General features: G+C 40.8%; 1 protein-coding gene across 1 annotated transcript; it reads left to right on the top strand.

Moving 5' to 3' along the window:
* The first annotated feature begins 812 nt into the window (after positions 1-812).
* nfx1 (nuclear transcription factor, X-box binding 1) lies at positions 813-12,781 on the top strand. Its single transcript, XM_034148130.1, has 23 exons — positions 813-1,058; positions 1,800-2,723; positions 3,573-3,734; positions 4,033-4,110; positions 4,283-4,388; positions 4,547-4,618; positions 4,750-4,889; positions 4,994-5,093; positions 5,174-5,391; positions 5,873-5,970; positions 6,077-6,107; positions 6,191-6,273; positions 6,756-6,864; positions 7,042-7,161; positions 7,235-7,314; positions 7,833-8,063; positions 8,530-8,603; positions 8,683-8,784; positions 9,115-9,252; positions 9,367-9,433; positions 11,060-11,205; positions 11,322-11,426; positions 11,637-12,781. Exons 1-23 carry the CDS (start codon positions 1,040-1,042, stop codon positions 11,710-11,712), a joined length of 3,279 nt encoding a protein of 1,092 aa, XP_034004021.1. The 5' UTR covers positions 813-1,039; the 3' UTR covers positions 11,713-12,781.
* The last annotated feature ends 1,009 nt before the right edge of the window (positions 12,782-13,790 follow it).

Here is a 13,790-nt window from a genome sequence, read left to right on the forward strand (position 1 = left end):
ATGGTCACATGGGGGAAAATGTGTGTTTCTTGGAATTAAGTAAGTGGTAGGATATATGTCATACTAGGTGTCCAAATAATAATCGTATGACTCACTGTACTGCCGTTGTCTAAATAGTACAGTTTTTTTTCTGAAATAAATGCATTCTAATTTAATTAAAAGCCTGATTGTCCCTTCATAGGTTGCTGCCAGACAAACACATAAAACAAAATGAAATACACATGTAATACAATATGTGTATGTATAAGACAAAAACAGATAGGAAGTATGTCACATAGTAACATGAACTATTTCCTTGTTTAACCAAGTTCACAATGGTGTGTCGTATTACCTACACATCTCAGAGACAATGGCCCCCACTCTAAACCCATAGGTCATGACTCATGACCTTCCCCTTACCAGTTTGTTGTTATATCTCATAGTTATAGATATACAAATATGTATACTGTAACATCATACTGTATGTAGTGCACTTAAAGAACAGCCTTTAGTGGTTGAACAGTTATAAAATGTAATAATATCCCCCATTAATCCAAACATGGAGCACCACCTTGTGGACGCCCATCAACATTAAAATCAGTGAAATGTAATCTTCATTCCCAGTGATTCCCAGCGAATTATTATTATTAATATCTAATACTTATAATACCTGTTTTTCTGTTTTTCCTGTGTTTTTAAAACAATAATGTCATCGAATGATTCTTCTTTATGTGAAATGTATTGTCAGATGCGGTAAAATATCTCATGTTTAATGACTTCCGTTTTACTTTAAAAATACTGACCGGAAGTTGCGTTTTAGATTCTCGCTCTCTTGACATAGCTTGTGTTAGCTTTAAGCTCGTGTTGATAAAGTGAGTGGAAGGTTGGAGGAGATTGTAACTGCTGTTTTAGGGAGTTTGACTCAATTTTAACAGTCAGAACAAAGGCGAGAGAGTGGTTATTGTCGCGGAGTACCTAGATAGGCTTGTCATATCTCTGAAAAACAGTCTGTAGTGTTAAACTTGTGGCGTGGGAGAAACAGCAACCATAGTTCAACTGAATGGCCGAGGGCTCCTCAGGTAATTCACTTTCTGTCTTAATAATTCATCCATACAGTCAAAAAACAAGTTCTTACTGCAACAATCTAACAGAATGTCTCGGTAATGCTAGACTGGCTACTGAAATGTACTTGATAACCTTTCTTACTATGTAGTAATTTAGCTAGTGTGATGTAAAGCTAACGAGAGCTAACGTGAACTTTCAGCTAACATTAGCGAGCTGATTTTTCATTTATGATGCGCATTGGATTTTTCAACGGTTGCTAATGTTAGCCTTCCTTATTGGTGTCATCAGGATGATGTAACCGTGAACTTTGAAACGCAACATTACACCTGATCTGAAATACAGTACCAGGAGTTAATAGACATGTGACTATCCTGTCAGCTCGTTGTAGCACCAATGTGTGCGTCAAATACTTTTCACTTACAGTTTGTGTATTTGTGATTTAGTTACTAATCGGTTTTAGCACAACTGCTGACTACATAACTTGCATATGAATAGTAGTAGAGTAGTACATCCGCCAAGAAAGGTTAATGAATCTATACCATTATTAAAATATCACATTTGCTTTTAAAGTTTTTTGTAAATCATACCAAATATTGTTAATTGTGATGCTCTCGTATCTTTGGCTCTGCTATAGACTTATTTAAGGACACAGTTAATGATCAGTGATGACAATTGTTTTTATTCCTTTTATTAAAAAAAAGACTGTATTTTGATTGCAATTATTATACCCATAGCTGTCACTTTTCTGTTTGCAGAACCACCTGACCTCAATCCAAATGGGGCATCACATCCAAAACCGTATCAGCACAAATCCAGAAGAGGCCGGCCCAGATACAGCAATGACAGGAACCTGAATAGTGATGATCCTTCTCAACAATATGGACACTTTGATCAGGGCGTCAAAACCCCATTTAGCCATGATGATTCAAATTATGCGTTGCATCAGCAGCCTCCTTACCACGGAGATGATGGCGCCAGAAGTCGAGGCAGAGGTAGAGGGAGGAGAGATGGGAATAGAAGTGTAAATGAAAATTCTGGTGGCTCCAGTTGGCAAAGACCTGGAGGGGATCATGCCCAGAATAATGGTAACAACAGAGGTGCGGGCGGGTTTCAATCGGGGCCTAATCCCATGGATGGGCCTGACAGATCCAGCTGGCGAAGAGAAGATGCAGGCAGGAATTTAGAACAATCTGCTGAAGACCCAGATGCCCGGGCTAAAAAACCAAGGAAGTTCATCCAGGAGCCGAAAAGAGGACAACAGAATGAAAAGGGCACCCGCTTAAAGGAGAACAACACAGCAATGCAAGGTCAGAGGTCATACGACCGCAAAGGAGAAAACCTTCCTTCAGACATTAGGGAAAGAAATCAGAGGAGCAGGACAGGTCCAGACTCTCAATACGATGATCATCAGAGGAAACCCACTGAGGCAAAGAGACAAGGACCAATCAAACCACCCAAACCACCATCTCAAGAGGAAACGGGCTCAGAGAGGAGGGCCATTGTCCAAGATGACCCCCGATATGGCAGATCTCAGGATCCTGCTGCCTGTAAAGCTGGCCGAGGCACAGGACGAGCCATGCCTCTCCAGGCCAGAGGGGGGAGGAGAACAAATCCTCAGAACCACAGGCCGGGCCAGAGGAGCTGGGACAAGGTGCCAGAGAGCAAGGAGACACAGACAGGTAAATCAATGTGAACTCTGATATGGAAACCAAGGAGTCAGTGATATTAAAATAAAACAAAATCAATCAGATACTAAGGTGATTGTATCAAACTAATTTCTTCATGATCAAACATTTATTTAGTGATCTTTGCATAAAGACACTTTTTCTAATAAACCACCTATTGATATAGCCCTTACATTTTTACCATTAGGCAGCTTCAAAGTTACACAGTCAATGATCTAACACTGTTTGCCAATTCTAAATGCTTTGTACATCATTACCCTGTATTTTATCATAATAATATTTTATATATATTCTTTTGGTTTGAACTAGGGGTTTTGAAATATATCGGTAATGATGCTAAAAGTGATATTTACAAAAATATATGGGGGGGGGGGTGGCATTGGGATATATATTTTTTAAATCCTCTGGAGCAGTAAACTAAACTCACAACTTAAAATGAAAGCGTTTAGTTTATTTAATAAAAGAGCACATGTTCAATGTGAAAAGTGACAGTAGATATAGATTAGTTGCAATTTGGTGCTATATATATATTTTTATTTTTATTTTTATTTATTTATTTATTTTTTTTAAACACCTTGAATTTCAGGGGGGGCGCGGGGCTCCGTTGGCGGGGCGCAGCACCCCTCCAAGACAATGGTAGGGGAAACACTGATGTTAATGGTTATTATTTGGTTCCTAAAACGTATGGTAAAATCTTGATATAGTGACAGTGCGAGTTTGAACAGGGCTCCTCAGCACATCATATTTCTCTGATTGAACTTCCCTCGGGTCTTTCAGGTTTAAAAAGTGAATAATCGAAAGCCCCCTTGCCTCCTCCTGACCCTGTGATCTCTCCCCCCGCAGGCTGTCTGATTGAGCAGCTGTCTGAGGAGAAGTATGAGTGTATGGTCTGCTGTGACATCATCCGCTGCATGTCGCCGGTGTGGAGCTGCCAGAGCTGCTTCCACGTCTTCCACCTGAACTGCATCAAGAAGTGGGCTCGATCCCCGGCCTCGCAGGCAGACGGTACAACCTCACACAGCAGCTGGATGTTTACTATCAGCAGCACTGACACACCCTCCTCTCAGTAGGGTTATCTCTGTGAGGCTACAAAACAACAGACCCCAGCATAATCCACTGTAATGCATTATACTGCTGTGGACAATAACTAGGCGCTGTGGCCCCATTCACAAAACAACACGGCTCTCGGGCTTTGAAATTCCTGCTGCATCATCTGTTTTAGGTTGCATTGCAGTTTGAGGCCTGTGTGAATATGTTTCACATACTGTATATATATTTATACTAAAAATAATCTGCTTTTCAGAAACAAATGAAGGCTGGCGGTGTCCGGCCTGCCAGAATGTTGCCCCGAAACAACCGACCTCCTACACCTGCTTCTGTGGTGAGTAGCTGTTTAATTCATGCAACTAAATACCTATTATAAAGTGTAATATATGAGCTTTCAGGTTATATCATTTCATGTATAAGTTGGTGCTTTTACAGTATTTTTCTCACCTGTTTTTAGTTCCGTGTTGAGCATGTCTCACTCTTTGTGTTCCACATTTCTTTGGCAGGTAAAGTGACAAACCCTGAGTGGCAGCGCAGTGAGATTCCACACAGCTGTGGTGACATGTGTGGGAAGAAAAGGAGCGGAGCGGACTGCAACCACCCCTGTAACATGTGAGCCTGAAAATGACTGAGTGTTTCATCGTGTTATCTTTGTTATTTTAGGGTGTTTTCAGGGAGATATTGTGAAAAACCTGCGTTTCTATAAATGTTATTGATCAAATATTCTCTAGAAGAGTGTGTTTACCTATATTTTCTCTGTCTCCCTTCAGCTTATGTCATCCTGGACCGTGTCCTCAATGTCCTGCCTCTATAACAAAATCCTGTTCCTGTGGGAAGACTAGGTACTCATTCTAATCATGTTTGCTTCTCCCTGTATCTTCAGACATTTCTTTTCCCATGTGTTACCAAGGAGATATCTTCCTGTTATCTGTGGATTTGACTCTATAATATTGACACAATTATATATTTTCAGCCGACCGATGCGCTGTGGACAGGGTGCAGTGCTGCAGTGTGACAAGGTGTGCGGATCCTTTCTTAACTGTGCTAAACACATCTGTAGCCAGGTGTGCCACAGTGGGACGTGCCCACCCTGCCAGCTGCAGGTCCAGCAGGGTGAGTGTTCTGTCTGATCAATACAATGATCTGAATATTATCCCGCAAATGTCTTTTCATGGTCTTATAATGTTACTTTATTCTTCTTTCTACTTTTCTTTTAGTTTGCTACTGTGGAGTTACCCCTCGAGAAGTCCTGTGTGGCACAGATAAAGATGGGTTCAATGGTTCGGGACATTATTCCTGTCAAAATCAATGTGGAAAGTAAGTCTCACACCTCAGTACTAATCATATCCAACCACAGTTTTTGTTCTACTGCCTGACACTCCCTTCCCTCCATGCAGGATGCTAAACTGTGAAGCTCACCACTGCCAGGAGGATTGTCACCGCGGTCCGTGCCAGCCGTGCCCGCTCTCTCCCAGCCTGGTGAAGTCGTGTCCCTGCGGACAGACCCCTCTGACCAAACTCCTGGAACTGGGATACTCCGAGAGACGCAGCTGCTCTGATGCCATCCCCTCCTGTGGAAAGACCTGCAACAAACCCCTGGCCTGTGGCTCCAGCGGTAAGGATAAGGGACAAAGTGTTACTCAAATAGAGGAAGTGCAATGTGAAGACTCTCCCACTGGATTCTAAATCATTTCTCCTCAATTAGTGCAACATGTTAAGAAGGGAAGTGAAGATATCCTCACACAAGATCTGAAACTGACCAGATATAGGATATGAAAACATATGAGCTGTCAGAAAGCTTTTTAATGTCTTGTTGCAATATTTGAGTTTAGTTTTTCTCAATAGCAATTTACATGTAACAATCCCTTTGTGTAAACAGACGGTTATGTAGCTAGAAAGCGAAGTTGTATATCTTTTCAACAGTTCATTTCTTCTAGCCAATAAGGATGCAAGGCAGAGGCGTTCTACTAGCTAACTTAAGCTAAGGATAGCCAGCTAAAAGTGAATTAGCTACCCTACATGGATCAGGTGTTGTGAGCCGATAGCTAGCTTAACCTGAGCTGATAAAGTAATTTGCAAACATTGTTATATTCCAGACACCATCCACCTGTGTGATAAGTTGTGCCATGAGGGCAGCTGCGGGCCATGCTCCCTGACGTCCACTATCAGATGCAAATGTCGCGCCAAGACCAAGGTAGGCGGAAACTCCAGAATACATTTATTGTCAGCTTTTCTGCCACTGTCGTTCCTAATATGTGATCTGTTACGATATCAGTGTTAAAATATATTTTGTTTTTCAGGAGGTCCCTTGTGCAACGATCCAAAAGGAAGGTAAGATTTCAAACAAATGCGGGTGAAATGAAAACAAATGTGAGATTGACACCCTCTTACATTGTCTGGTGTTTCACTTCCAGAGGAGCTCGTCTTCACCTGTGAGAAGCGTTGCAACAAGAAACGCTCCTGCGGCCGACACAAGTGCGGCGAGCTGTGTTGTGTGGTGAGTACTGTGTGTAGTGTTGTGAAGTTTAAACTTTCCAAACACTACTGTAGGCAATTTAAACATGGTGAAAGTGGAAATTTTAGAGATGAGACATTTCTGGCAGCATTATTCTTACACAGTTGGATAATATAAACATATTTATACTACTAAAAAACATTATTGGGCTTCAATTTTACATTAGCACAATATGCAATCAGAAAAATGCATACTTAACTATAACCAAAGCACTTTTACGTTACATTACGCGCTATTACTTTCCCAAAATCATCATTTTTATGTAAATGTTTAATGCAACCTTACCTACACCCAAATAGGCTATGAGTCACACAAATGAGTTCAGATTGCATCACACATGTTCTAAAAGTGTTGAAAGTTCTATGTGTTGAATTTAAGGTCTTACAATCAAATTCTCAGTCGAATTGAAATGATTGGGACAGCACTAGATGATATGAGGTGGTGGATTCTGTGTGTCTGTCCAGAATGTGGAGCACAAGTGCCTCCTGATCTGCGGCTACAAGCTCAACTGTGGCCTCCACCGCTGCCAGGAGCCCTGTCACCGTGGAAACTGTGAGCCCTGCTGGCAGTCCAGTAAGTCCTGCAGGCGTTTTCAGCGCTCAAGCTGTGTTTATGAGTCATAGCTATTCCGCCTTTCAAAAAAGAATTCAGGTTGATACATCATCTTCGTGGTAATATGTCTGGCATGATAGTGTCATGATGTTGCCAAACGGCTCATATCCTCTGTGGTGTCCTGATTCCTTCCTCTAGGTTTTGATGAGCTGGCGTGTCACTGTGGAATCACTGTCTTGTACCCGCCCATCCCCTGCGGCACAAAGCCACCAGAGTGCAAAAACATGTGTACCAGAAGACATGAGTGCGACCACCCTGGTGAGATAAGACAAAACATGTACACATTACAGTCATAAATAAATCACAATACTTACATTAATTTCTCTTTTAGTGTTTCACAACTGCCACAGTGAAGAGAAGTGTCCACCATGCACATACCTCACGAAGAAATGGTGCATGGGAAAGCACGAGGTAACTTCTTCTTATAAATTGCATAAATATTCCTATTTTCTTTTTGTCTCTGTGATTTAGGCAAGGCAAGTTTATTTATATAGCACCTTTCAACACAAGGCAATTCAAAGTGCTTTACAAAAATGAAAGACATTAAGAGCATTAAGAATTATAGAATGGCATTTGAAAACACTAATTTTAAAAGCAAAGATATAAAATGGCATTTAAAAACAAGATAATAAAACATGAATAACAAAGGTACATGAATAAAAGTTACAGCAGTGTGAGATACACACATCTGAAATGTTTATGTCTTACTCTCAATCATTGCTAACTTTTTAGCAGAAATAGTTTTCTATGACCTCACTTTTTTTCTACTTTCTTTTTAACTTATCATTTAGTTATTTCAAATGTTTCATGTTTCCAAACCCCCCTTTGGAAAATTATAATCTGCAACCGAAAATTCAACGGATCCTGGCCATATTTGTGTAGCATATGTCTTGTCTTTGATTTAATGTCTCCTATTTCCTTACCCGCAGCAACGCAGCAACATCGCGTGTCACCTGCAGGACATCTCATGTGGCCTGACGTGCAACAAGACGCTCCCGTGTGAGATGCACCGCTGCCGACGGATCTGCCACCGGGCCGAGTGTCTGGCAGAAGGCAGCTGCCGGCAGCCCTGCGCTCTGCCGCGGGCAGACTGCGGCCACCCCTGCTCCGCTCCCTGTCATCAGGACAGCAGCTGCCCCCGCTCCACCTGCACCACCAAGGTACCACACACTGCCACTGACAACAGCTGGAGCACAAATATGGCTTACAAATGTTGAGCAGATGGTCAGGGATTGGATTCACAGGGCCAATTTTCCCACCATCAGAAGTTTCTCCTCATTTGAATTACTTTATACCCAGGTTAAATGTATTTTAAGTCTATACATTCAGTTAAATCATCTAATTATTCCGGTTTTGTTCAGTCCAGCTGTGTACTATTTCTGTTCTTCTAATGGTGGACACCTGCAATGGAGGAAATCTGCCCTAATAGTGTGTAATTGTCATGGAAACCTGGATGAAATAATAACAGTTGCAGTCCTCCAACCTCAGAAGTTCAACAAACGATGAGACCACTGCGGGAATTCCTCACACAAGTAGCATCAAACAACATATTAACCTGCTTATAAAAGCCTTTTTCCACCAGACTAAAGATGTTTTAATGAGGTCTAATACTTCTTCCTTCCACAGGTCGCTCTACAGTGTGATTGTGGTCGACGAAAGGAGATGGTGGCCTGCACAGAGGCAGCCAATTCATATCAGAGGTCGGTTAAACAGTCTCTTTGGTCAGCTGTTAGTATTGTGAATATGCAGTGGCTCAAACGTCCTTAAATCCCTCTGCAGGTATGCAGCCATCGCCATGGCCAGTAAGCTGTCGGACATGCAGCTCGGAGACTCCATGGACATCGGGCCCTTCCTCACTAAGAAGGAGCTCAAACAAACCAGGTAGACAGACCTAGAGATGCGAGGCGTGGCACGATAAATGCTTTGTAATCAATAATGGAACATTATTTAAATGTATTCCTGCATAGAAATGGATTTGCTGTTCGCTTTGACTGATTACTTTTTTCTTTGTGCATTAATATTTAAATGAATCAATCCAATGTAATGCATTTAATGGATTACAGCAGCCACTAAGAACTATCTTGTTTCATAAGAACTATTTTAGTACAGCGATATGAAGCAAAAAAAGGAGCAAATCTGCATCCCACTTAAAGATTTGATGTCAAATCTGCACTTGTGTTTATTTGTAAATGATCTGCCTTGTTTTCTCAGGCTTGAATGTGATCAGGAGTGTGCCACTCTGGAGAGGAACAGACGTTTGGCCGAGGCGTTGCAGATAGACTCATCTTCTGACCCTTTCAACGCCCGCTCTACTTCTGTTTACAGCGACAGCCTCAAAGACGATGCCAGGTCTGTCCTTTGTGTTTCACCACGCTTTATTACCGGCCATTCATTAAAGGTTTGTCGGTTCAGTTTGTTCCCACGGCCAGAAATAAAGATGTTCTTTTCCTTTCTCGCTTTCAGAAAAGACCTGAGATTCGTCACGGACGTAGAAGAGGAGATCAAGAATCTTGTTGAGCTTGCTAATAAGGTAAGATAGCACAAAGAGCGCCTTTGTGCCAGTATGGTGATGACCGTTAGGGTGACTTCTTAAGCTCCCTCTGGTGGCTTTGTAGAGCCCACTGCTCTTAGGCAGCAAAAACTGAGGAGAAACTAATAACTTGTTAAAAATGTGATAATTGATAACCTTAACTTCTGTCATGAACATTTTAACACTGAAGCATCTCACAGATTTTCATTTATATAGACCAGTGCTCCTTCAAATAAACCAAGACATAAGTCAAGATGTACTCCTCTAAAAGAACAAGAAGCACAAATAGGGCGTTGACCATTTGTATTTGCTGTTTTAAAGTTTGTGCTGCATCATTTTCTTCAATAAGCTACTCAAAAATGCAATCCCAATCGGCGTTCAGATGCATCCCTGTGTTTTTCTTTCTTGTTTACTTGAATTTAAGAAAGTTTCAAGCAAAACAAACTAACAACACTCCACAGATGACACGTGAAATAAGCCTTACTCTAAATTGCGTTGTTAAATTCAAACCAAAGTTAATGTATGTTCTGATGCGGATTCTCAATATTTATACCATATCAAAAGCTGCCTTTGCAAAAAACTACGCTTGTTTAATTAAACCACCCCAAATAATTATAGTAAATATACTAGTATTTATTTGATACACTACTGCCTGACCCAGTTGTATATACAGCTGTCCCATTCCCCTTTTTAAGATAGAACCAGCTGTGTAGCTTGTATATTTCTGACCGGACGGGGAAGCCTCTTTATTATCCGTTTCTAAGCCGGACTAAATTAGTAGTCACCTCATGGGGCAGTTGGAAAAATAGTCTCCATGTTCTTTTTTTGTTCAGCTTTGAGGCTAATAGGAGGGAGGCTGTCAAGGTCACTGTTGCTTTGGTTTTCTTTGCCAAAAAAAACGATCTCTTTTTGGAACAGTGAATCATGGGGTCAAAGATGTTCTGCCTCAGTCTGCTTATGAAAAGGTTTCCTCATATTTATCACATCCTAATGTGGCTGCATATTGTGCTGCGTTTAATGACTTTATTTTCTGCTCTTGGCCTTGTTGTGAGGGCATTTGAGAGGGTTTTTCTTTATGGTATTCTCAAAAATAAACCTGTAATACAAACTCTCAATGTGTATTAAAAGGGTCAAACTTGTTACAGAACACACATGCACTACACAGCTAAAATTATGTGGACATCCGCACATTCACAACCATATGTGACTGAGAAAAGCATGTATCTATGGACTTCAAAGGAGCATGTTGAAAGAGAAAACGGTATTCCCCAGACTGTTTGCTACAAAGTTGGAATCACATAATATTCTTAAATGTCTTTGCCATCTGTAGCATTAACATTTCCCATAACTGGAACTAAGGGACAACTCTTGAAAAGCCAAGACCTTTGTAGAGGTTAGAATGGTAAAATGATCCTGTAATTCACAAGGAAAGAGTCATAATTAGTCTGAAAAAATGTTGTGTTGCAGAAATGTTGCTTTTTCATCCTCTGAATCATCTCACTCTTTATTTGAGAATAGATTTTTGATCTTAATGTCTCTAGAAATGTCAGGGGAGGGCAGCAGGAAGCATATCAGTGAGGCATTTTCAGCATACCTTCCTAATAGACACATTACTGCTGTTTGCAGGGAAAACAGACAAAGAGAAGCCACTGTTTCCCGCCCATGAACCGAGAACACCGGAAGATCATCCACGAGCTGGCCGAGGTCTACGCTGTGGAGAGCGTGAGCTACGACAGCGAGCCCAAACGCAACGTCGTCATCACAGCCCACAAGTAGGACATTACTCAAACACTCAAACAGTAACTTACATGTAGGCTGGGCACTTCCCATTCACATAAAAAGGTTGGTTGTTAATTAAAAAAATATGTATTTTTGCTCATTTCCTCAGAGGGAAGTGTGCCTGTCCAAACTCAACCCTAACATCACTGATAGAGCGAGAGACCACTGGGAGGGCCCCTCCTCCCATCGCTCATATCAAGCAGCACAGCAGCAAGTAAGTCTTCTTCTGTGGTTCAAAAGACTGTAACATAAACCAAATTCCTGTAATATGCTAAGTGTCCTCAAACAGATTGAGATTGAACTTTATTCCCATACTATTTAGAATAAAGATGAATTATGCTGATGGTTTTTCCTTTCTGTTTTTATTAGTTTTCAGATTTTACTGTCTGCTTATGACTCATTTTCCTCTCCTTTCTCCACCCAGGGCTGTCAGTGGAGGCACATGGTCAAAGATGGTTAAAGAAGAGCCTATGATAGATTATTTTGATGTCCAGGACTAAATGAGACCCATGAAAAGGAGAAGAAAACCTCAGGATCTACTTATCAATATTAGTCTACATCTGCCAAAAAATCTGAATAACCTTATGTCATTTTTGTTCATCAACAAGAATCCCTGTGGGTTCAAAATCAAGTCATGTTTGGGAACACCCTCACTTGGTTGGATTTAGATATTTAAGTTAATGGTGCCTTGACAACAATCATTTTCAAAAGGCTCTTGTGTTGCTTTGTCTCCTTCTTATGCGACACAGTGAACCTAATTTAATAAAAAGTGAATTCCTTCTTACACAATTGCTGATATGCAATTACTTCATTGGCTTCAATATTCAACCACGTCTCATAATAAAGGTAAGATCTTAACCATAGATGCTTTTGCACATTCAACTCAAGATTCTCTAACAGTATTCCAGAGACATTTTCAGACGAGGAGTATCTTTTGTTCTTTCTGCTGGTGTTGCGCCAAGGCTTCAGTAGTAAACCTGATTGAGTTTGTGTGTGGGAAGGAGTGGGCTGCACTGCGGAAAGAAAGCTTTGTTGGATACACGTCTCTGACCCAGTTGTTTGCTGCACTTTGCAAAAACTCTTCCTTTGTAAAACCTCAAGGAGTTTATAGGTTAGGTCATAATCAGAGCTGGTGCACCTGAGAAGGAGCTGTATCTTGCTCAAGGACACGTAAACTGGGAAGGATATATAGTATGTCAACTGACAGTTTTGAATCTTGTGTCTCACTGATAGAATTCAGATGCTGACTCAGCTTTGAGTCACACATATGCTGACATGACACACCTATCGATTGTGCTTCACAAACTTGACGATTCCAGTTTCCAGTATTCCTTTTTAATAAACCGTTAGCAACAGTCCGTTACACAGACGTCTTGGTCTCTGCCCTTCTCAAAATGTTTTTTTTTTTTGCTGGTTTCAAGAACCTTAAAGGTATTCGATTGGGTCCATGCTTACCATGTTTGTCATTTGTGCATTTTATGCAAATAAAATTGGCATATGAACTGGATCCATTTCACCTACAAGTGACATGCTTGAATTTCTGATAAAACCTCTTGCTATACAGCCTAATTGGTCTAATTTGCTCTTATTTCATTGTGTTAAATTGCCTTACAATACAGATGAAAACTTAAAAAACAACATATATCTAGCTGCACACCAAACTCTATATATATATATATATATATATATATATATATATATATATATATATATATATATATATATATATATATATATATATATATATAGATAGTAATGTTATTTTAGTTAGTAATCGTTAAATGAACTTTGGTACAGAACCTTTGCAGCCATATTTTTAGCATTACTAAATACATTTTTATAGTTTACAGTAACTTAAATAATATAAATGGTGCTTTATGAGAAAGTGCTACAATTAATTTGGTTAGGGAGCTGGATGTTGTTGAGTAAACACATTTTTTTTAATACATGATCAATGAGGCCTAAGAAATAGCATTTTTTTTATTATCTTGCAGTGCACACATATTAATAACTTAGTCATCATTTTACAATCCCTTTGTTAAAGCTAACATCGGACAGTATACCCCCCAAAAAACCCTGCTCCTGAGGATAATTTGATGACACTCCCTGCCACTGGTAATTCTTCATTATATCGACTCTCCAGCAGAGACCGCGCCTGCGCTCCTGCTCCCTTCCGAACAAGGCTTCACCAATTCTGGCTCTGGCTCCATCCCCGGCTCGGCGTCCCACAGGCCAGTGCTAATAAGTCGCCTAGCTGCCCAGTAATGGGGAAGTGATAGGGAGACGCTGCTGTCTTAAAGCCGTGAGGAAGTTGAGGAGTGACGGGAAGCTCCGCGCCACGCCGAACCGGACACCTCCACAGAGACACATCCTCCAGTTCCTGTTGTTGAGAAAGCCTTAAAAAAGCGCATAGTGATGGAGAGAAAGGTATGGATGCTCATGCTACCATTTGTTTTATTCCACATCACACTGTCGCCACGCTGCTCTGTATCCGCATCCACCATTAGAACTATTCTTTCTATATTTTATTCATACTGTAGGCGCGTTGCCAGCCGGATTAGTGCGCACCGGAGTTTTT

Source organism: Trematomus bernacchii, unplaced genomic scaffold (assembly GCF_902827165.1).
Source record: "Trematomus bernacchii unplaced genomic scaffold, fTreBer1.1, whole genome shotgun sequence".
Lineage (NCBI taxonomy): Eukaryota > Metazoa > Chordata > Actinopteri > Perciformes > Nototheniidae > Trematomus > Trematomus bernacchii.